The following is a 23,619-nucleotide window of genomic DNA, read 5'->3' on the forward strand; positions in this document are numbered from 1 at the left end:
TTTCGAAGATGCCACGAATTCGAGCCAGGATTGGGACCGTATTGCCGTATACAAATGCCCTGGCAAGAATTTTCTACCGTGGTGACTCACGAGCCATTGCTTGAGGAACATTCAGGCGCATTACCACCTACAGATTGAACTTAAGTTGTGGATATTTCCTTTCTCACCAGAATATTATAAATTACGACAGAATCGCCTCTAAAGACGAACGACTTCCTTCCGGTATGTCAAGACCGCATCAAATAGTGAAAACTGAAAAAAATAAAAACGATTTCGAGACGATTCAGCGAACATATGTAAGTTAAAAGAGGCTTTGATTCAAAGCAATTGTCCTGTATGTAAGATTAACTACCCGTCTATCGTGTATGTCTTTATCATTATTCAGTAGTTCCCTCCTTGAAACATACCTTGATGACAGTATAAAGTCCACCACTTAAGCTATGACAAGAGATCATTATTTCAGTCGTCTGTCTGCATAGAGTTGGCAGCATCCCGCACTAGCGACATCTGATGACTGAAAACAGCACAAAATTAAAAACTGCCCGCCTTCGTCTTGGCATTATTTCTGCAAAAAAGATTATCTTTTCGCAGCGCTTATCGGCACCATTGATTCTCTCAATTTTCCTGGATTTCGCCAATTCCCATAACGAACGAGAGGGATTGCGCCCCTGAATCGAGACGGACAAGCTTTGACTGTGTGTGTCGTTTTCGCGCTGGTGGGCCAACAGTCATCATGAGAACTTTACCAAATATTATCATCACTGGTACTCCCGGAGTAGGAAAGACAGTCCACTGCGAACAAGTCGCGCAAGAAACGGGGCTGCGACATCTGTCAATCAACCAGGTTGCCAAAGATCGAGATTGCTATGACGGATTTGACCAAGAGCGTCAGAGTTGGATTATTGATGAAGACAAGGTTTGTATGAGGCTTGTCATCTGATGGGAAGCAGCGTGGGCAAGCAGGGCTCACGCAAGCATCGGTCATATGCTGTTTCTTGTTTTATCATTCAAGCCATATACTGATTCTTGCTGGATGCTAGTTGCTGGACGCCATTGAGGATGAGGTTCTCCAGGGAGGTTATCTCATTGACTGGCACGCCTGCGATCTATTCCCTAAATCTTGGATTGATCTTGTCGTGGTCCTACGGTGCCCCTCTACCTCTATATTCTACGACCGTCTATCAGCAAGGTATATCTTTCCCGATATAGAGATGAACTTTCGCAGTATGATGACTATTGAAATGTGGCTCTGACCATGAAATCCGAATACAGGGGATATTCACAAACGAAGCTAGAAGAAAATATGGACGCCGAGATATTTGGATTGCTTCTGGAAGAAGCAAGAGAAGCTTATGATGAAGACATCGTGATTGAATTAACGAGTGAAAACAGCGAAGATATAGAGAGCAACTGTGCTAGAATCGCAGCCTGGGTAGAAGCATGGAAGAAATCTCGGGCAAAATCCGCAGCAGATTGATCTCCTCTTCGACGCTGCTCTTGCCTAGAATTTTTTTCCTTGTAACTTTCACAGATCAAACGGTCGTCTCAGCTAGCCATTGTTTCAGTTTCGACAGGGCCTTGTAGCGATGGGAGATTTGATTCTGACAGGGCGTCATCGATCAGTCTGTGAAGGAAGGCAACGGGACGTATGTCTTTAGAGTTTACCTTCTCCTGCTTATCCATCTCTGCGTACGTCCGGCCTTCGTATTCGAAGATTGGATCCCAGCCTGCACTTTCACATGAGTTTTAAGCCGACCTTGCTATATTAAGATCCATCCACGCACCAAAATCTGTTGGGCCGCGTGCCGCTACAATTTTACCCTGTGCAAAGAAAGCTCAGCCTGCTTATTACAGATGTCGTCGCGTTCAGCAATACGAATCATAAAACTTACCACCGTCCTTCCTTGAAAGAGTATAGGCTCTGCCCCAGGACCGCTGGAGAAGGCGAATGTACAAACAGCTTCAGCGGACTTGTCTTCGTACGGATCAAGCAATTTGTTCAGGCCGTCATGACCAAGAGCTTCAAGGAACCATTTACTTTTTTTTTTCTCTTAGTTATCCTGGTCAAACCCACAACTAGATGCTTTCTCGAAGGAGAACATTACATGTATGGGCCAGGAAGCCCCTTCAACGCGTGAAATTCAAGTGCCGTGTCCTCTGTCAAGACTGGGCCACCTATCTGGTTCAGGTTGGTAGACGCTGTAAGTCTTCATGTGTCCTCGAGGGATAATGATGAGGATTCTTTTTTGACGCGAGCTTCAAACCTACCACTTCGGCTGCGCGACGGCATTTTTCTTTTGCGATTTCCTCTGAAGTGCCCTGAATTTCCGGGACGTCAATGGCGCGGTTCTGAACTTCCACGGTGTCGCCGAGAATGGCTTGGACTTCTGCCAATTTGTTTTTGTTGCCTGTGATGAAATTGAGGGTCTTCATGGTTTGGCAATAATGGTTGCTGAAATCTCATATTGATCTCTAGTGAGAATCATGCTAAGACTTGTAAGCGTGTGATACACGTACCAGTGAACCGAATTATGTATTCAAGAAAATATCTTGGTCGGGTTGACCCCGTATCAGAAGGCTATTCTTGTATGTACTCCGTACTGTATCTCAACGTTAGTACCTCCTTGACAAGTTGCAATCCAGTTCGAGCAATAAAGGTCATACAGAGGGGAAAAAAAACACGTTGGAGGGCCCTGTTTGGAATTGGAGAAATAAGACTATAAGATACTATGTACCCAATGTACTGAACAAGCATAATACCCCGTAGTCCGTACCTCTTATTTAAGAGTTTCTCTAGTCTCTTGAGTTCGGACGCCTTGGCACCCGCTGGGCCCACATCCAGAAAAGTTATCCACCTCTTGCTTCGTGCGCCAGCAGTTCGGGCCCGGTGCTGCCATATTCAATTACAGCAAGATCTCAAATGTGCACATGATCAATCACAATTTCATTTATAACTACATGATTACATCCAGCAGCATATAGAGACTCCTGTTATCGTATATGATCTAACCAAGGGCCTACCGATCTGATCTAAGACGCTGCACATATTAGTGTTGAGGTTATGGCTATAAGCATATAGGGGAGAAGCTTCTACAAGCACCACTATAGAAGACGATATGATGATATGAAGGAGACTTGATTCCTGATTCTAATCAGATGTGGGAGACCTGGCGTATAAGCCTTATTGTGAGAAGCGGGGTATTTGGCTTCCAATATGATGTATCACATCAGCTTATATGACTACCGAATCCAGTTAGACCGGTATGTCATGAATTCCAACAATTAGAATGGCTGGCATGGAAAAGGTATATATATGAATAACGGCGTGCAGGGATGACGATTCTGTAGGAATATTGTACCGAACAGTTTATTTCCAGCAAGCAATTTACACCAGATCGATGAGGGATAATATACCCTCCATATAACCATGCATTTCTTCAAAACAAAGGTCTGTTACCGCCTGAAAACATATACTCACATGCCAAAAGATGGAGCCAATGACAAAATGCATCATGATATTGATTAATAATTTGTCAGGAACGCAGTCAAGTACGTAGACGGCAACGTTATTCGGCACCACTGGCACTATTCTCCATGTCGAGTTTTTCCTGTTGAGCCATTGCCTGGGCAGATACAATCTCGGCGAGGCGTTTCAGCCGAGGCGTTTGGAGCCCTAGTTTACTCATTAGCGAGGCACACTGACAATGTGTGAGAAGAATACGCACAGGACGGAGTATAAGTCTCCAGAGCCGTGATCACGCGCGGCTCAGCGATCTCATAAGGACCACTGTCTTCCATATCCACGGCAGTCAAAAGGAGCACATCGCTCTTTTCACTAACTTTAGAAGCTACCGCTTTCATAATTTCTCCATTAATCGGCTGCTCGTAGTCCGCCACCAGATACTGGTTCAATAGCTTCTGAATTTGGTTCGGAGAGAGCCTGTGAAAGACGTTGATAAGCCAGTGAATACAAGGGGGGCTGTGAGCATTGGTAAACGGAAACACTTACATCCAACAGATATCTTGAATGATCTCGATATCATTCAATGTCGCTTTCTTAAGCTGGAGAAGCTTGGTCGCTTGCTAAAAAAAAATGGGGTCAGAATTGATTACTAGAGCCTTCACGAAGGGGAAACTTACCATGAGATGCTCTAGCTGCAGAGTTCCTTCGGGCATATCATGACTCTTGCACCATTCCTCAATCCGAGTGATGTTGTAGTTGATTTGAAGGCCCCGCTTCCACGAGAGAAAGTTCCTCCGCATGAGAAGATCATTGAAGGCGGTAACACCAACCAAACGCAGAAGTTCGGTGATGGTTTGTGTGATGATTGAATCCTCGAGGTAGTAGGCCTTCATAGCTTTGTAGACACTATTAAGAAGACTGAGCAGGTTGTCCATACTGTAAGCTGGAGTGTTATTTGAAGGCAAGAGCTTCCCTAGAAATCGATTGGTTTCACTGGTAACGAAACCTGGAAGTGATTGAGATTCAATAATTGCCGGTACGATCATCTTGTAGAGCTTTTTCTTCAACACCTTCATCCAGGTATGATAGATGTTGAATTCCAAGCTCTCCAGGTCGTGTTTCACGATTTCCAGCAGACGATCATATTCGTAGTTGTCAGTTTTCTGTGCCTCATACCAATCCTCTGCCAAAAATACAAAGGAAAGCATTTCATGAACGTTTGAAAGCCAGAAAGCACCGGGATTGATTGCATCGTCGCCCTCATGTTGCATAACTTCTTGTTGGATTGACTGCATGACATTGGCAAGGAATCTTTCAGATTCTTTCACAAAACCGTTGTTCCACATCTCGGAGGTAACAAGGTTAATGAGGTAAGCAGGGAACAAGACTTCTTTTTCTGTCGGAGGAGGATTAGAGCCAGGAAGAGGGATCTTGAGATTGCGTATGAGACCCATGGTCACTTCTTCATTCAGCTCCTCCTCTTCAGACAGGATAGTCTCAAGCTCCGCTTCGATAGAATCCATTCCGGAAGCCCATGTAGTCCCTGATAAGTTCTGGCGGAAGGAGCTAGAATTAGGAACAGCCATGGAGACGGGTCTCGGGTTATAGGCACCGCTGAAGCGATCCGTGTCGATCCTCTCGGCTCCCGCACTCCTTCGTTTCGGCTTCGACTTCTTAGAAGATACCAAGTTGATGAGACCATTTGCAGGAGGCTGGGTGGCATTGCCGTTCTGCATCTCTCCATTTACACCATTTGCAGACAGCGATCTTCTGGCGATCTCCAGCTGTTCTTGTAGTTCTGCAATTTGGTGACGAAGAGATGCATTCTCATGCTCATGGCCAGTATTCAGCTTTCTTAGCCTCTCTAGCTCGAGGTCAGCAGAGCGAATGGATTCCCGCGATATCCTTTCCTCTTCTTGGAGGCGCTTGATAGTCGCAAGAGCCTCGTTGTGATTCTGCTGAAGCCTTTGCATGTCTTCTTCCATGGCCGTCAGCCGCGCCGCTGTAATTCCAGCCTGATTGGCTTCGGCTTGAAGTTCTCTTGAGCGGGTTTCAAGGGCATTGTGTCGGCTCCTCCACGATTTCAACTGACTCTCGTAGTTTTCAAGTTGGGCCAGGAGAGACTTGTTCTCACGTTTCAATGACCCAATAGACTGAGTCAACTCCACGACCTTGTTTTCCAACTTGTAAGAAATCTGTTTGAGATCTCTTGCTTCTTCACGCAATTTCTTGTATTGTCTTCGAGCTCTCTTGCCCCTCCAGAGGTTCTGAACGATAATGACTTTCCGGCGATATTGTCGCCACTCGCGTAACTGTCTCCAGGAACGGAACGCACGCTGTATTGTTTTCGCCGCGTTGCCAACGATGGTGTCCATGATGTTGCGTCGGCATAAATAACCTTTAGCGATTGACTCAAAGAGAATGATATTGTTTCGAATCTCGTGGTATTTCTTTCGTTCTCTTTGACCCCTCCATACTCTTTGAATAGTGGTAACCGCTTTGATCCGGCGCGCATCTTCTGCGCGCTGCCTCGCCAGGAAACCTCTGATCAATGCTTGGGTCGTCACGATGGATTCACGAGCCTCCAGATATCTCCGCCGATAATATTTGCATTTGAGATTCTTTTGAATCATGATCGCACATTCGTTCAATCTGGAGGTTCGAAGGTTCTCGAGAAAAGCAAGCATACCGGCGCGGAAGAAGATCTTGGTAAGACCAAGCTGATACTTGTCTTGCTTCTGGTGACTGACATCTCCCAATGCTTTCCGCAGAATGGCATGGCACATTTCCCTGATTTCCGACGTCCATTGCGACGAGTGACAGAGCATATAATATCGAAGAGCAAATTCCTCGTAAGTCCAGCGAGTCGGATAGCCTGCAGTGCTGATCCTAACAGTTTCAAGCACACCACACGCTCTGAGTTGACTGAGGACCATGGGGCCTTCGAACTTCCAAGCCTCCTTTGCTTCATTAGGCTTGATACAACGGATATAATGGACATCTGTGGAGTTAATTGTGTTCATAAGTTCGATGAGAGAGGATTTGAAGATTCCTCCCAATGTGGGTTTTCGGTTCACCGCCACGCCAATTCTTCGACCCGGTGCTGCCATTGGTTTAGATGAAACAGAAGCAGAATCTTTTTCGCGAATCGCTGCAGCCGCATCAAGCACTTCCTTCACAAAAGGATTGGTGGAATTTTTGAGGATCTCCATGTGTTCGTCAGGAACGGTGTCTCTATTCTTTTCGATAAATCCCTCGGACTCGTATGTGACGTCCACAGCATAGTGACAAATGGTGAAGGCGGATTTCCCGAATCGAGGCTTCTTGTAGCACTTTTGTTTGTCTGCCGCGAAATTATGATGAAGCTTGGTGACGAACTGCTCATCGGAGCCCATTGGCAAGCGAGATTCCTCGTCAAGCAAGGATAATATTCCGAGCTTGCCTTCAATCAGGTCGATGCAGGGTTGGTTGTCTGAGAACTCAATGAATGTCCAATCAATCTGTTCACGTATGTACTCTTCCTGCTCAAGTTTGAACACGTGCTGGTTGAATTCCTGCTGCAACTTCTCGTTGGCGTAGTTGATACAGAATTGCTCGAACGAATTCTTTGCGAAATGCTCGAAACCGTAAATATCCAGGACACCAATGAACGATTTCACTTTACTCAATACTTCCTCAGGGGCTAGGGCACGGTTGATTCTGTCCACAAGCCAGTCAAACAGACTGGAGTAGATGAATTTCGAAACAGAGTCTCGCACAACAATTGCTTGCTGCTGAGTCAGGTTCGAGGTAATCTTCTCTCCTCGCGTAATCAGCTGCTTCTTGACTATCCACTTGGCGAATTCATTGGCATCGATCCCGAGCATTTCGCAAGCACGCACAAGAGAAGGTTCCGCTGGCGACAGGGAGGAGTCAGTGCGAGTGGCGGTGATTTTGACATTGCCTAGGTGGAGCAGAGCGGCTAGAACACGAAATATGGCAGCCTGCGTGTCCTCTGAGACCCCGATAGTGGATAGAGATTTTCGAGTAGCCTCAAACTCGGCCTTGTCATCAACACCGTCAATCGTCGGAGTTGCTCCTTGGTTCAGGTAATCAAATTCCTCCACTGACAAAAGACCCAGCTGCTCGCGCTCTGCTTCAGTGGCACCAGCAACAAGCTGGTAGAAAATATGATAGTTTCGCTCCTTGAGAGGCTGAAAGACCAATCTCGAACGCTCGAGGAGGTAGGTCCTGATCTTCGCTCCAATGATATTCGTCTTGGAGTCAAACATGATCTCAATGTATTTTCCAAAACGAGAAGAGTTGTCGTTACGCGTTGTCTTCGCATTTCCAAAAGCTTCCATGATAGGGTTTGTGGCTAATATTTGTTCCTCCGTTTCACTGATCGCGTCCGCTCTACCCGACGTATATTTGCCAGGCTGGTCTGAAGATTCTCGCATAGCGAAATAACGCATGATGTATTTCGCACTGACGGTCTTACCAGCACCGGATTCACCAGAGACCACTATTGTTTGATTCTTGCCATCTCGGAGCATATCCCTGGGGGAAAACGAGGTTATGAGCATCCATCATTGTCAAAGGAGGTGGGTTATTCTTACGAAAAAGCCTCTTCCGCGATGGCGAAAAGATGTGGTGCTTGGGAGGCACGTTGTTTTCCTGCGTAGACTTGGACCATCTGTGGAACGTATAGCGAGTCTACCCGAGCAAAGGGATTTGTCGCAATGAGGACGATGCCGCTGTACGTATATATCTCTTTCTGAGCGTATCTTAGTTTTATTGCCTGTAGGACTTGGCAACTGTTAGATCGGCATTCCTAATATTCCTCAGAATGAAGCGTACCTGCAGGCTCATTCAAATGTGACAGATTAGTGAGATCTTCGCTCGCCTCGAGCATTGCAGGATTCATCAAAGGGGGCAACGACGGATTATTGGGCACCTGCAATTCCGCCTGAGTGGTTTCAACTGTTTTATACTGCCCGAAGACAAACTCGGTCAGCTCGACATGGACTGTTAAGTGGTACCCCGGGTGAAGGACGAACGCACCTCCCCATTTGCTAGAAGAAAGACGAGCTTCACTTTGTCACCATCAACCACCTTCTCCTTGACCTCGGAGGAGATCCATCCCTCCGTTGGGTCGGGCTGCCACGCCCCGGTCCCAACTTCGTAACTGTTAGCCATCGAAGCTCACTCGGTGATTCAGATGAGTCTAATCAACGAAGGATAAAGTGTCAGCGGCGTCGAGAGAATCGGAATAGACAAGGGTTGAACGCCTAATGCCTTAACCGGCATTTAGAGGCGGTTCCAACCACAGAGAGAGGATAGCTTCAGGTGAAAGGGTTCAGTGAGAGACAAGAAAAGACGAGAATTCTTAATAGTTCAGGATCTGTTTGCTGTCGTATGGGTTTGGAAGGAGTTTGGTTATTTCTGGGAGTCAGGCGAAATGCGGCAGGCTGGGCTAACAGCTGGCCACTAGTGAGCGGCAACCCCTGAGGGAGCTTGGGGAACGGCCCAGGGACCCCAGCTCCGGAGACAGGAGATGCAGGCGTAAAAAAGTGGCCTCAGCCACCAAATCACGAGGACGTATGTGCTGATCATCAATTATCTCCATTCTAAAGCATCAGTATGGAAATCTAATTTCGAAGACAGCATTGTTTGGTATGCTCTGGGTCCGCACGAAGCGACTGGTATGAGTCAGAAGTGAAATGCACCTCGAATAACTATATCTAGCAAGCAGAATCCTAATAATGCAGTCCCAGATGGCATCTTTCGAAGACACTAGCTATCACGTTCGCCGGAAAGTCAAATAATTCCAATAAAACCTGCTTTAGCGATGTATGATTTCTTTATAGAAAGAAGATGGTTTGTGTCAGCTTCGCGGATGATTTCTCTGCATTTTATATTCGCTGGTGAGAGATGATAAGAACACTGTGCGGCAAGAACCGATGGATGATAGCAATCGGGCGGTCTTCTGTATGCTACATAGCGATCAAGGCCCGTCTCTTTTGGAAAGTGCATGAATTACAATTTGCTCAAGCTAACAGATCATGTTCTAAGAGCTGGTTTCGAGGAAATTTGCTTTAGGTAGCATGTGTCTCAGGACATGAATCAAAATAGCCATGATGTTAAAAAACATAGGGGGGATGGTGACAAGGTTCACCCCAACTCCGCCGGCACTCATCACATCACATGTAGTAACATAAAGAAAACCGCAATCCTATTCCCGTGGAGAACAGTATGGCCAGTCCCGCGAGTCAAGTCAGAGCTTAAGTAGATTATGCCATTCAAATATTTGACCATCGAGGGAGGAATGGGACGGACGCATATTACACATATTATGCTTTAAACCCGATAATAGAAGAAGCAAACCGATGCGAGTCCCAGAGATGGCGACTCCCAGGAACTCAAGGATCCGAGAAAATCGCATCCTGATAGCCTCCTAGGTTGAGATGCGGTCTCAGCTCTGTTTGCACTCCGCGGCTTCCTTTTTGGGCTTCGATGTTCCGTCCTGATAGATATTAGCATCCATAGAATGAGTCAGGCAATGCACTAGGGAAAGCATACATCTTCATCGGATTCATCATCAACATTGTCCGATCTCCTGTCATCATCGTCGTCTTCCTCCTCATCATCCTCATCGCCTTCGAACTCATCCTGGTCGACCTCATCTCCGAGTTCTTCAAATTGAAGGGCCTCCCCAGTAAACCAATCAATCGCCCGAGGGATAAGTTTCTCCTTAATGTCTTCGCCAAGCTGGTAATCGAGCTCCAATCTCTCTTCGATATCACTGGCAACAGTGTCGTCATCGTCGGTGGGAGGTTTCGGCGGAGAAAAGAAGTTGAAGAACGACTCGGTGGGTACAGTGATCTTGACGACACGCGTCTGTTTTGTGCCTGGAAAACGTGGAGATATTAGGACACAATGTCAGATAGATTATACTGTGACTATACACTTACTTTTATTTCGCTGCTTTTTGCTCTCCACTCGGACAGTGAGGTTCTTATCCGCCTTCCAGTCGATCTTGTCACCTTCAGCATGATCATAGATGAAATCACCTCCGTACCCGCTCTCTTCCTGGTAGTAATAAGTCTTGGTGATGATCTTGTTTGTGAAAAACTCGTTTTCTGAGAATTCAAAGATCAATCGGAAACCAGGCCGGTCAAGATATTCCATACGGATATCAGTGAGATGTTTAAGAGCCTCCTCGTCTCGCTCGGTGATCATTTCCGCGAGCGAGACCTGGTTCTTCATGGCAGACAACCAGAACTCTGGGATTCCAGACATGGATGGCTCTTCAGCAGCGTCTTCTTTCTTCTGCTCACTGTCATCTTTGGCGTCTTCATGTTCATCCTCGCCCTTTCCTGCTGCGACCTCCTCGTCTGTCGGTTCGGCAAGTCCATTGACAATAGTGGCACGTCTCTGGTACAGTGGCGTGAACTTTTGGAAATACTTCTTCTCAAGTTGCAGAACTTCCTCCTGAAATTCTGCCTCAAGCTTCGCGTGTTCCTTTTGAATACCCTTGAGGCCGGCAACACGGCGGCGTACCGGCGAAGGGAGAGACTCGATATAGCCTGATGAGCGCCCTACGAGGGAACCGAGTTTACCCTGAATCATGGAGACAAGCCCAGGGTTTCGGGCAAAGATTGAGGCGGCAGCGGCATGATCCAAGTTTTCTGCAAACCGTTGTCAGAAAAGTGGCGGGAAATTGTCACGAAATGGCTGTCGAGGAAACCTACCCTCCTTGATGCTTGCAACCCCGGGCTGTTGAGCGTGAGACGAAATCGGAGCGTTGTTAGCCGGCGTGTTCTGAGGCGTCCTGTACAATTTGATGAGCTGTCAGGCCTCTCATCCCTCCATAACTTGGAGTGATACAATTTTGACGGGCTAGTGTGGGCGGAGGGGCAGCAAGGTCGAGGATAGCACTTACGGAGCAACCGGGAAGTCGGCCTTCTTGTTCCTGATGGGCTCTGACATGGCGAACAGATAGAACTGAGAAAGTGGGAGACGGATTATCGTGGAAATAGTAAGGGAGAGTGTTGAGGAATGAAGAAGATTTTGATACGCTCCAGAGTTTTGAAGTCCTGAACATTGGCTTGGTGGGAACCTTAGCGCCCTTTTGCCAGAGGCTTGGCGGGACCAGAGCGTTAACTGTTGAGAACTTCAAGGATTGGGCGAACCCAAAAACCACGGGCCGTATTCAGATTGCTAAGCAAAGGCACCAACGCATCAGTGCATTCATTTCGACTTAGGGATTCCATATTTAATGAATCACTCTATCTCTTCTATTTAATTATCTCTGCTTAATGGTGGGGGTGATGAACATCTTGGTCCAGTCTTTTGTCATTCACATCTTACATCTGTATGCAGGCTTTTAGTGTCATTACATGACAGACATGTCTGTAATAGCGAATAGTACTGATTGCTTGGGAAATAGAAGATACCAGAGGGAAATCATGTATGTCATGGAATCCTCCGTACATATACTCCTTATGCATGTATATATATATATAGCAAGCCGATAAGGTCCATCCATGTTCGGTCTGAAATTGAGATTTGTGATCACGTGTAGATACGATTTCCGCACATCTTCCTGTCCCCACCAAGATAGTAGTATCTATGATCTTGCTTGCAACACAAGTCTAATCCCTTTAGCCTCCTTTGATTAGTCTCTGTGATCTGGTGTACCTCTTTAACCCCATCCTTGCCCTGTAACTTTTTCATGCCGTGGATTTGGACTCTGGTTCTCTGAACACTGATGCTCGCCCGACTTGTCAGGTTGCCTGAACAATTGTTGCTTGCAGGGTCACATCATGATTTGGCCAATTAACCAAGCAGATATTTATCAGGAGGTTCTGTTGATTTAAGTTCTTCAGGCATCATGGCGAGTCCGGAATGGTCAACAGTAGACCGACAGTCTCCTGGTGTCCGGGGGTCTCCAAGTGGAGGTCGGCGGGATTCGATGAGAAGCAGGTTGAATATCCTTGAAGTAGAGAGGTGGGGGTGAAGGATTATACTGATCACTTGTCTTTAGGATGAGCGTTGCATCGGACGTAGAAATGGCTCATGATGAGGTATGTTTGCCAGACTGTGCTCGTGTAACAGTAATGGTATGTACTGTACATGTCTAAAGCATGGCAGGTATTCTCAGGTCCGATGTCCGAAAGTGTTCCCTCGAGCGTTATATCCTTTGCCCACCGTCGATCTCGGAATGATTCGACAGTGAGTTTTACATACTTTCGGGAAGACGATGACTCCCTAGAGTGGCGCGAGGAAGAGGCTGTCGACATCGACAGCGAGTTGGGTGGAATCATTGTGGACGACCTGAACACGGACCTGGAGGCAGGCGTGCCCACAAGCAAGCCCAAAAGGACATCGTACTCTCGAAGCTCCCTGGAGGACCCTCTGCTCTCCCGACATGAATCTGCGAACTCGTACATGGTCCGAAAGAAAGTAGGAGGTCGCGTTAATCAAAAGATCTATATCGTGACAGAGGACTTGACGGCTGTTATTGCTGGCTTCTCTACCAGCCTCAGCGGGCTCGCTATTTACGTGACTTTATGTGTTTTATCGCTCGGATCCGCTTATCTTCTATTACGCTGGCTACCAAAATGGCGAGTCAGGTTGGTTGGAACTCCCGCGCCTCTGAGGAAATGCCAATGGGTTGCGATTGAAGTGAGTAGTGTGCCCCCTTACGGTGGGACAGAGCCGTGACTAATTGAAGCCAGAATCAATGGGGCCAATTCACGATTCATCGAATATCTACTCAGGCCTATGGGCGCCCACTCTCTACAGTCTTTGGAACTTCTTCGCTCGACAACGTGCATTCGGATAATGACGAAGATAACGATCCTCCCCTCGCGTTGCTGCGTTTTTTGGACTATAGATATCTCAGATTTATCTACAACCCACTCGAAGATAAGTTTCAACTTGTCAACGGCTGGAAAGACCCCTCGTGGATAAATGTCAAACTCATGCGGAACGGACTTGAGGTCGATGAAAGAGATAGCAGAGAGTGTGTGTTCGGACGAAATCTTATCGATGTCCATCAGAAATCTATGTTTCAGCTTCTTGTTGATGAGGTTCGTATCCTCCAACCATTTCCCTTTGAGAAAGATGCACATCTGAGTCTTAACTTTCCTAGGTTCTTCATCCATTCTATATCTTTCAAATTGCAAGTTTGATCCTGTGGTCTTTGGATGAGTACTATTACTATGCCGTCTGCATCTTTGTTATTTCCATCTTCAGCATTGGTGCCACCGTTGTGGAGACGCGATCGGTATGTTTTATCCTACACTTTACTCTCGCATGTGCTATGCTCATTCAATGAAGACTATGTCCCGATTGAGAGAAATCTCTCACTTTGAATGTAATGTCCGGGTACTCCGGAATGGATTCTGTGAGTCTTATATCATGTGACCTCAGTGATAAGTTTTCAAACTCGGGATTTTTACTAATCCCCTCTCTAAGGGAGAACCGTTCCATCAAGAGAAATGGTTCCCGGAGACGTATTCGAAGTTTCGGATCCGTCACTGACCCAGGTACCTTGTGACTGCTTACTCTTATCTGGAGATTGTATAATCAATGAGAGCATGCTTACAGGTATGAAGTTCTGAGTGCCGACCGATGTGTAACCACTAATTGCAATCTCCAGGTGAATCTGTTCCAGTTTCGAAGGTGCCAGTTACAGATGATGCTCTTGATTATCTTGACTTGAAAGCCACGTCTATTCATCCGAATGTGGCCAAACACTTCCTTTTTTGTGGCACCAAAATTATACGGGCCCGGCGTCCCCGTGATGCCGATGACGAAGCAGTTGCTCTAGCAGTCGTTGTACGAACAGGATTTTCAACCACCAAAGGCTCCTTGGTTCGCTCGATGCTTTTCCCGAAACCTTCTGGCTTTAAATTCTATAGAGACTCTTTTCGCTATATCTCGGTCATGGGTGTGATCGCGGCATTGGGTTTCATATCCTCATTCGCAAACTTCATCCGATTAGGGGTAAGTCGGAAGAAAGTCGATCTCGTTTCCATGATCTGACAAAAGGCACTAGCTTTCTTGGCGTGTTGTCATTGTGAGGGCCCTTGACCTCGTTACTATCGTAGTTCCACCTGCTTTACCTGCGACCTTAACTATAGGAACGAACTTTGCCCTCTCGAGATTGAAGAAGCAGCAGATATTTTGTATAAGTCCGCAAAGGTAATAATCATTTCTCAACATGAAGCTCGATTCGAGATGAATAACCTGGTTTTAGGGTTAATGTTGGGGGTAAATTAGATGTCGTTTGTTTCGACAAGACAGGCACGCTAACGGAGGATGGCTTGGATGTGCTTGGTGTGCGGGCAGTCAATTCTAAGATGAGGTCAACCTCTATGACAGCTTATATTTCCATCGGAAAATGGGAAATGTCACTGACTACTTCACAGGTTTACCGAAATGTTCTCTGAGCCTTCACACATGTTCTCCACGCACCAGTCGAGGAGATATGGTTCTGTTGACTACAATAAGTGTAAAAGAATCATATACACCATGGCGACATGCCATTCTCTAAGACTTGTCGACGGGGAACTCTTAGGGGATCCTTTGGACATCAAGATGTTTGAATTCACGGGCTGGACGTACGAAGAAGGCGGAAGCTCAAACTCCGATCAGTCAAGCGGCAAGGGTGACACGATCATCCCATCTGTGGCAAGGCCTCCTCTTGCGGGATATGGCCACAACGAGCTTCAAAATGATGAAGTAAGATTCCCATTGACCCTTCCACCCCTAATACAGTTCCTTTGCCTCCTTTTGTAGGTTCCTTTCCTGTCCATTGGATACTAAAGTTTCGGGAAAGACTCGAATGGAACTTGGAGTCTTACGATCTTTCGAATTTGTGTCCCACCTGCGTCGCACTAGTGTTATTGTCAGGCAATTTGGAGATAATGGTGCCAGCGTCTTCGTAAAGGGGGCGCCCGAGTGCATGAAGGATATATGTCTCCCAAACAGCTGTCAGTATAGCCAATCCTTTTTAAGTTGTTCGCTTATTGAGCTCTTTGACAGTGCCACATGATTTCGATGAATTATTGAGCCACTATACACACCGAGGCTATCGAGTGATTGCCTGTGCTGCCAAATATGAGAGCAAGCTGAGTTGGATGAAAATCCAGAAGATGTCAAGGGAAGAAGCCGAATCGAATTTGGAATTTCTCGGTTTCATTATTTTCGAGAACAAATTGAAACCAACTACAACTCACGTGATCGATGAGCTGAAAAGAGCAGGGATACGCAATGTCATGTGTACCGGTGACAACATCCTAACTGCTATCAGTGTTGCTCGGGAATGTGGTCTTATAGACCCATACTCCCATTGTTTTGTGCCGCGCTTCGTTGGCAGTAAGTCATCTTCTTCTATTGACGGAGCCGAGTTAATAATAATCAACAGGCCAAGACCTTGACGCGACAGCCACACTGGTCTGGGAGAGTGTTAATGATCCAAATACGAGACTTGACGAGAATACACTCATGGTAAGACCTCCTATTATCGAGACAAAAGAAAAAGCTCCATCTGACAACAGATAGCCTGTTACGACCGTAGGAAGCTCTGATATTTCCGTGCCCCTCAATAACTTCAATATGCACACATACTCGATAGCCATCAGTGGTGACGTTTTCAGGTGGCTCATCGATTACGGAAATGAAGAAGTGCTGAGAAGGGTATGCCACTTCCCAATGCATGAAAGGATTCACTTCTGATAAAACGCAGGCTCTTGTCAGGGGTCAAGTATTTGCAAGAATGTCTCCTGATGAAAAACATGAACTTGTCGAGAAACTTCAATCACTAGATTACTGTTGTGGTTTCTGCGGTGATGGGGCCAACGATTGTGGCGCTCTCAAGGCTGCAGATGTCGGAATTTCACTTTCAGATGCAGAAGCATCGGTTGCTGCACCGTTCACCAGCCGGATTTTCGACATATCTTGCGTTCCTAAGCTCATCAAGTAAGTCAGTTTCACCGTATGAGAACCCACTCAGGTACTTATCGTTCACTACGTTCACTAGGGAGGGCCGAGCTGCGCTCGTAACCAGTTTCTGCTGTTTCAAATACATGAGTCTTTACTCCGCAATCCAATTCACAAGTGTCAGCTTCTTATATACCTCGGCTTCAAATCTTGGGGACTTCCAAGTATGTTACGGAACCTGTTGTTATGGACTGGAGGCTAAGCAGTGTTAGTACCTTTTTATCGACTTGGCTCTTATCTTGCCGATTGCAATTTTTAGTAAGCCCCCTATCCTTGTGAGCTTTATGTAGTGGATACTAACGTTCCCAGTGGGTTGGAACGGTCCTTATCCGGTTCTGTCACGGAAACGCCCAACAGCGGATCTTGTTTCGCGGAAGGTTTTGACTGCTCTTCTTGGACAAATCGCAATCTGTGTCTCGATGCAGTTTATAGTATTCAAAATAGTGCAAACACGTCCATGGTAAATTTATACAATCTGAAAAACTGGTGGAACAATTGACTGACCTAAATAATAGGTTCAAACCTCCGAGAGTAGACTTAAAAGATGCTAACATTGAAAATTCCGAGAACACATCATTGTTCCTCATTTCATGCTATCAATATATTTTGTCAAGTGTAGTACTCAGTGTGGGACCGCCCTTTAGACGACCAATCTTTGCAAATAGTGAGGATGCCCGCTTACTCTTGCACAAGGACGTTACTAATTTGCAAATAGTTCCGTTCCTTATTACTATCGCATCGGATTTTTTGCTGTCGACTTACTTGCTCTTTAAACCTTCGAAAGAGTTGATGCACGTCATGCAGTTGACAAAAATGTCTGGCGGTTTCAAGGCGTTTCTCTTTACGCTAGCAATTGGTGGCTTTGTGGTCTCTTGGATCGCAGAGCACCGAATCTTTCCTTCTTTTGCTCGGATTTTAGGACGTGCATACACACGCCTGCGGCCGAATCGCAGCAAACGACGTCGCCGGTACAAAGTCCTCCTCGAAGAGATGCAAATGTGAAGGAAACCAGTCGGCGGGTATCGTTGGCAGATAATCAATTTATTTCTGAAGACATAGATTTGACAGAAAAGAAAAAAGTGTATCAACGTTTTGATTTATCCTTCGTTTGACCTTTTAAGTAGACAATGACTTCCAGGTGATACCCCGCGCGTGCAATCCGCCTGTTTTTTCTGAAATGAGTCTGCAATCATATTCAACGATACAGATTCAGGACATAGGCACGGAAAAAATACCTGATGAGTAGGGCATCAGAGGTTGTCAATATCAAGTTAGAGAGTAGCAGAGTAATAACCTCTCTGATAGCGACTTGTCTGAACTTGCATGGATGCGTTTCTAGTGACTTCTGAGAAGCTCAAAAGCGCAAGAATAGCAAAGCATCGGAAAATCAATATTTATCATCGAGTAGCCTTCATTCTAAGAGCAGGCAAGATTGCAAATTCAGTTGAAATGTAGAAGCTGGAAGAGCTCAATGGTCCCAAGGATGTTTCAACCCAAGCAAAGCAGGGCCATCTTTCTTTGCTCGATACATCAACTAAGAATCGGGGAAAATCATCAGTCATAAATTGCAGAGATATAATCATAATTCAAGAGAACATGCTACTTACAAAAAACCACATACTGGCTCCTAGCGCAGTTGCAGCAAAACGGTAGAATGGTCGTACCGGGTGTACGTGAATAGGATGCTTGTCAGCCATGGCTGTAACCATTAGTGATCCAAAATAAGAAAGCAGTGATTAAGGGTTCATAAGCATACCTTTCAGCAATTGGAATGATACACGACTATTTGAAGGCCACAGGCTAGAATAGCCGAGATGTTATGTGTGAAATGCAGAGTCGACCTGTGAGGAAGGGCAACATCGCAGTTAGTCACGTGACAATAATGTTTAGCGTGTTATTTGAACATTTGCCAAGAGGGTGACCTCCATGAATGCTGGAATATACCTTAGGTAATGGAGTGAAGGGCAACACAATAAAATGAGGTTAGTCGAGTCAATCAGATAACAACTCTATCTGGAGATTTTTTTTACAAAGCTTATTGACTATCACTTAGTCATGGAGCGCCTGTCTACTGTGAATAGTTAATGAAGGCTGCTCGGTCAATGCCAAAGATTCACTTACAATACTGTGCCAAGGAATCTTGTTGTTCGCGTTTGTTAAAAGTGATAGTTCTTCACCTGTATTCGTCTGGCTCGTCTCGCTGTCAAAGCTCCTACTTGTCAGCGAAGCAGAACCTCTTCTTAAGTACCTCCCTGCATTAATGACACTCCAGGGTTCATTGCTGGTGGGTTTATTTGTGGCGACCAAGCTGGGCTTGTCGTCTTTGCCGAAATCACTCTAAGCAAATATCTTGCCATGCGAAACGCCGTGCTCATGAGCGAAAATGGTTCAGCCGGTGCCGTTACCATCTCCTAAGGTGCCTCTTGAACGGGACAGCCATGGCCATACTCGCTTTCGAGGCTGTTCGAATATCCGCGAGTTTGAATTTCTGGGCAAACTAGGCGAAGGTACATTTGGGTTAGTATTCTGCTTTACGCTTAAAGAGTCGGGCTGCAACAAGCTGATTGTACCCCCACAGGGAAGTTTACAAGGCCCGATCTAAAAGAAATGGATCTATTGTTGCCCTTAAAAAGATATTGATGCATAACGAAAAAGATGGGGTGAGTTTGCTGCGAATCCTATCTAGTTCGCGGAGCCTGCTGACATTCCTTTAGTTCCCAATCACCGCCTTACGCGAGATTAAACTTCTCAAGATGTTGTCCCATCCGAACATCTTGCGGCTACAAGAAATGGCTGTCGAGAGAAGTAAGGGTGTGTATTAGTGACTCAGATTGTTAGGCTTTCCTGCTGATCTTTGTTTATTAGGGGAAGGCAGGAAAAAGCCGAGCATGTACATGGTGACACCCTATATGGAACATGACCTCTCAGGTCTCCTGGAAAATCCCAATGTTCGCTTCACCGAGCCACAAATCAAATGTTATATGTTGCAGCTGCTGGAAGGGGTCCGATATTTGCACGAGGTAGTCTTTCATCATCCCCAGTTTCAAATTCGGAGACTGATTTTTTGCAATAGAATAGGATTCTGCATCGTGATATGAAAGGTTTGGCTCATTATCAGAATTTCGGATTTACCTAGACTAATCAGAAGCTTAAAAGCTGCAAATCTCCTTATCAACAACAAGGGTATACTTCAAATCGCTGATTTTGGACTCGCCCGGTTATACGACGAACCACCTCCACAACCTGGCAAAGGTGGCGGTGAAGCTAGAAGGGATTACACACCTTTGGTGGTAACTCGATGGTATAGACCTCCGGAACTCTTGCTGCAACTACGACGTTACACAACTGCAATAGACATGTGGGGTGTAGGGTGAGCTTTGTCTCCAAATTCCAATGTTATTGCAGAATTTAACACATTTCAGCTGTGTCTTCGGCGAGATGTTCAAAGGCAAACCTATCCTAGCCGGTAACAGTGACCTCAACCAGGCACAGTTAATATTCAACCTCGTTGGAGCTCCCACAGAAGAAAATATGCCTGGATGGAGTTCGCTTCCAGGATGTGATGGTGTAAGAAGCTTCGGGTCTAAGCCTGGCAATTTAGCGCAAGTCTTCAAAGAGTATGGCTGAATTCCCTTATCACGCGACCCTTAATGATCCAGTTTTTTCTTTTCTTCAAGCACTGTCTCACTTTTCACAGCCAAGGACCTCTTGCAGTATCCCTACTGAGCGAACTTCTCAAGCTCGACTGGCGAAAGAGAATTAATGCCATCGATGCTTTGAAACATCCTTACTTCTCAAGTCCTCCGCTTCCAGCGCGGCCAGGTGAACTTCCTCGCTTCGAAGATTCACATGAGTTCGATAGACGACAATTCCGTGGACAAAGAGGGGTCCCACCTCCGGCTCCTCCTGGAGGATTAGCAGGACTAGATCCAAACGGAGATTGGACGATCAATTCAGGGTCCCGAGCTGGCCCAGAGCAGAGGGGTGCTCGCATACCGGGTGCTGCTCGTGGGCTGCGTCCAAATGCCAGCGGTATTCCTGGTGGACCTCGGCGACCTGTTGACATGCGCGTTCCTGAGGATCATCCGACTCAGGTGAGACAAGACTCAGATGATTTAACTCAACATGTTCCAGCCTGGCATAGGGATGGACTGCCGCCTAGGCCTCCGGTCACTTCCCAACAGCCGCGGGTCGCAAATCAGAGGGGAAATGACAATCGTTACGATCAACGAAGAGACAGGCATCATCAATCTTGGGCCGGTCCCCGTGCCGAAGGAAAAATGGATACTTATGTTCCCAGATACGATGGGCAAGACAACCGGTTTCGGATTTGGGACGATGATGCTTCAAAGTCCGAGAATGACTGGCGCGATAGTAGGCCAGACTCTGTACGGCATACGAGCAGGAGAGATCATACCCGTGACTCGATGTCTCGGAGACGTAGTCGCAGTCCGGCTCCAAGAGAGAGAGGACGGGACGAAGATCTAAATTACCAGCTCTATCGTCGTTGACCTCTCGAACAAGGTTTACGTCTTATTCTCTTCTTCAAGTGTGTTCTTATTTTTTTAAACTTTTCGAGCTCTTGTTTCATCCTTTTCTTTTTCCCTGATTGTCCTCTGTTTTGTTGCGATGACAATGATAATATCAAAGTGAACTACCGAGGATGGATTCGCATCTTAATATTCCAGCACTCATGAAAGCATCTAGAAGAGAAATATCCATTTAGTTAGCGATCTAATAATGCCCATCGGATTACAACCCTTCATTGCAGTGAGAAATGCAACAGGCAGAAATCCTTTCGCTCTACCTACATTGAAGGGTTTGTGTATCCGAATACCCTTAAAAAAGAAAAGAAAGAAATGAAAAAGTCAAGGTTCAGACGCTTAATATTTTAAGGCACTATGATTCGTTGAGAGAGATCACTGAGCAGTAGTTGTGTTCTTCCTCCCCCTACCCCAAGAATCTGTCCACTTGCGATCACCATACCCTATCTATGCCGTGTGAAGCCGCATAATGTTGAATTCACCAAATATCTGAGAAATGCAACTTTTACATTGCGCCGAATTGCATGAATCAATCAGTACAGGATGCGGGTCATTATTCGGGCTAAAAGACAAGAATTAGCAAACAAAACAGACACATTGTCATCCAACTGTGAACTCTTACATGAAAGGCTTTCTAGTCTTTCATAAAGATCCTTGATAGTTGCAGTGTCGACATCACTGATATCAGCCATAAGGTATGCGACCTAGTCTTGTTAATCTCTCCTTCTTGCTTGACTTCTGAGTGCCAGAACTTACATCACCCCGGCTGTCTGTCATCTGCTTATCAACGTTGTGATCGCTGAGTATTTCGTTCACTGGCCAAGTCAGAAAAATGCTTTATGAATAATTGGAAGATCATTACCTTTACGTAGAACGCCAGGAACATTCTGGTGAATATATATCACCTGCAGAGATATGGTTAATGCTATTCCACTCCAGCAAGAACAGAAGTCGGATAAAACAAGATTATCACATACTCGGGCATGATTCGGTTCATCCATAGTCAAAGAACGAAGGTTTACTTCGGGGAGGTTTACAGCTCCCAAAGTGGTCCCCTCGTTCACATATCGCACCAGTGCTTGGGCTACCTCAACACCAATAGCCCTCTGAGCCTCCTCGGTGCTACCCCCGATATGAGGTGTCAATATCACATTTTTCAGACTGCGGAGCTCTGAGCACCAAGGATTAAGGTCATCTGTGAAATAATCACCGTTGCCGGCAGGCTCGTTTGGATAAACATCAAGAGCAGCGCCTGCAATCTTGCCTGTCCGCAATGCCTGGATTAATGCTGGAATATCGACAACACTGCCACGGCTTGCATTGATCAAATAGCTTCCATGCTTCATCTGCTCAAACTGTTGTTGACCAATCATATTGCGTGTTTCTGGGAGTTCAGGAACATGGCAGCTGACAAAATCAGAAGCACTAAGTAGTTCTTCCAAAGTTGGTACTTGCCGTGCTGTTCCCATTGCCATCAGATTAACAACGTCATAATAAATGACAGACATGCCCATGGCTTCTGCTAAAACTGAAAGTTGAGACCCAATATGGCCGTAGCCGATGATGCCTGTGATAACTAATGAGCAAAGAGGCAAGAGAAGGTTCTGGAGAAAGGATATTACCTAGTGTCTTGCCACGAATCTCCCAACACTTGTTGCTCACTTTGTTCCAAGTGCCATTGTGCATTTCATTAGAGCGATCACATAACTGCCGAGCCAAAGCAATGATCTCCGCGATAACTAATTCAGCAACACTTCGAGAATTACTGAAAGGCGAGTTAAAGACTGCAATGCCATGATCTGCCGCGTACTGCAGGTCGACCTGGTTTGTTCCAATGCAAAAACAGCCGATTACAATGAGATTCCGTGCTTCTTTCAGGACTCGCGCAGTCAACTTTGTTTTTGATCGAATGCCGATGACATGCACATCCCTAAAAAATAGCAGTATAAGCAAATGTCGTTTTTCTATATTTAGGATTAAAAAGGAATAATTAAGGCATGGACGGTTACCGGATCTTTTCGATAAGCTCATCCTCCGGCAAAGAAGTCTTGAGAAATTCAACTTGATAGCCTTGTTCGGCAAGGATGTCACGGCCGGTCTGATTGACATTTTCTAGCAGCAAAATCTTAATATCTTCAGTAGCAAAAGGTTTAAGGTGCTTTGCTGCAGCCGAAGCTGCGGTTCGATTGCCAGCTGACATGCCATAACTGGATGAAGGAGAATGGAAGGTGGCCGTTGGAGATGTCGAGTGACCTAAGCTGCGTGCAATATGGTGAGGCAGTTCACCTTGATTGATGTCTTTTGCAAAACCTGCCATGGTGCAAATTGGGTACTCTGTTCACGTCAGAGGCAGAGACAAAAGAACCTAGATTGCCATCCAGTGCAGATAAAGCAGATCCAGTGAGTCACCGGGAAAACTGGGGTAATCTTACATTGAAATACACCATTGCTACACCGAGACCCCGGAACAAAATTTTTGTCGGCAATAATAATAAGCTCATGTCCCTGTTATCCGCACGCACCCCACTCGTCACTCCGTTTTCGGAAGAGGGGCGAAACAGAATAGTTGCTTCTTCATCAGTTTTGTAGCCCATCTTGCATGAGAAGGAAGATACATGG

The 23,619-nt window shown here is 46.0% G+C and overlaps 7 protein-coding genes across 7 annotated transcripts; 3 read left to right on the plus strand and 4 right to left on the minus strand.

Moving 5' to 3' along the window:
- Nucleotides 1-866: 866 nt before the first annotated feature.
- VTN77DRAFT_912 (uncharacterized protein) lies at nt 867-1,295 on the plus strand (the record flags this gene model as incomplete). Its single annotated transcript, XM_069425693.1, has 3 exons — nt 867-916; nt 1,041-1,189; nt 1,273-1,295. The coding sequence occupies 3 exons, from the start codon at nt 867-869 to the stop codon at nt 1,293-1,295; spliced, it is 222 nt and encodes a 73-aa protein (XP_069280393.1).
- Nucleotides 1,296-1,532: 237 nt separating this feature from the next.
- Nucleotides 1,533-2,433, minus strand: VTN77DRAFT_913 (uncharacterized protein; the record flags this gene model as incomplete). Its single annotated transcript, XM_069425704.1, has 6 exons — nt 1,533-1,601; nt 1,666-1,727; nt 1,785-1,821; nt 1,893-2,037; nt 2,106-2,179; nt 2,269-2,433. The coding sequence occupies 6 exons, from the start codon at nt 2,431-2,433 to the stop codon at nt 1,533-1,535; spliced, it is 552 nt and encodes a 183-aa protein (XP_069280394.1).
- Nucleotides 2,434-3,566: 1,133 nt separating this feature from the next.
- VTN77DRAFT_914 (uncharacterized protein) lies at nt 3,567-8,641 on the minus strand (the record flags this gene model as incomplete). Its single annotated transcript, XM_069425715.1, has 7 exons — nt 3,567-3,673; nt 3,726-3,940; nt 4,010-4,083; nt 4,141-8,002; nt 8,062-8,251; nt 8,303-8,435; nt 8,507-8,641. The coding sequence occupies 7 exons, from the start codon at nt 8,639-8,641 to the stop codon at nt 3,567-3,569; spliced, it is 4,716 nt and encodes a 1,571-aa protein (XP_069280395.1).
- Nucleotides 8,642-9,917: 1,276 nt separating this feature from the next.
- On the minus strand, nt 9,918-11,434 carry VTN77DRAFT_915 (uncharacterized protein; the record flags this gene model as incomplete). The annotated part of the gene is made up of 5 exons (XM_069425726.1): nt 9,918-9,968; nt 10,025-10,353; nt 10,417-11,133; nt 11,197-11,276; nt 11,388-11,434. The coding sequence occupies 5 exons, from the start codon at nt 11,432-11,434 to the stop codon at nt 9,918-9,920; spliced, it is 1,224 nt and encodes a 407-aa protein (XP_069280396.1).
- A 904-nt stretch (nt 11,435-12,338) lies between these two features.
- VTN77DRAFT_916 (uncharacterized protein) lies at nt 12,339-17,458 on the plus strand (the record flags this gene model as incomplete). The annotated part of the gene is made up of 21 exons (XM_069425737.1): nt 12,339-12,430; nt 12,492-12,531; nt 12,599-13,132; nt 13,186-13,539; nt 13,602-13,736; nt 13,790-13,856; nt 13,928-14,059; nt 14,112-14,458; nt 14,511-14,656; nt 14,712-14,819; nt 14,884-15,196; nt 15,294-15,447; nt 15,500-15,832; nt 15,882-15,964; nt 16,019-16,153; nt 16,203-16,435; nt 16,497-16,620; nt 16,669-16,714; nt 16,766-16,916; nt 16,972-17,120; nt 17,172-17,458. 21 exons carry the CDS (start codon nt 12,339-12,341, stop codon nt 17,456-17,458), a joined length of 3,963 nt encoding a protein of 1,320 aa, XP_069280397.1.
- A 1,381-nt stretch (nt 17,459-18,839) lies between these two features.
- On the plus strand, nt 18,840-20,967 carry VTN77DRAFT_917 (uncharacterized protein; the record flags this gene model as incomplete). The annotated part of the gene is made up of 8 exons (XM_069425748.1): nt 18,840-18,973; nt 19,035-19,116; nt 19,171-19,267; nt 19,322-19,476; nt 19,530-19,557; nt 19,613-19,826; nt 19,879-20,073; nt 20,154-20,967. 8 exons carry the CDS (start codon nt 18,840-18,842, stop codon nt 20,965-20,967), a joined length of 1,719 nt encoding a protein of 572 aa, XP_069280398.1.
- Nucleotides 20,968-21,533: 566 nt separating this feature from the next.
- Nucleotides 21,534-23,317, minus strand: VTN77DRAFT_918 (uncharacterized protein; the record flags this gene model as incomplete). The annotated part of the gene is made up of 7 exons (XM_069425759.1): nt 21,534-21,562; nt 21,623-21,704; nt 21,757-21,815; nt 21,863-21,905; nt 21,978-22,567; nt 22,623-22,930; nt 23,010-23,317. The coding sequence occupies 7 exons, from the start codon at nt 23,315-23,317 to the stop codon at nt 21,534-21,536; spliced, it is 1,419 nt and encodes a 472-aa protein (XP_069280399.1).
- Nucleotides 23,318-23,619: the final 302 nt, after the last annotated feature.

Source organism: Rasamsonia byssochlamydoides (assembly GCF_041956645.1).
Source record: "Rasamsonia byssochlamydoides strain NRRL 3658 unplaced genomic scaffold VTN77scaffold_11, whole genome shotgun sequence".
NCBI lineage: Eukaryota > Fungi > Ascomycota > Eurotiomycetes > Eurotiales > Trichocomaceae > Rasamsonia > Rasamsonia byssochlamydoides.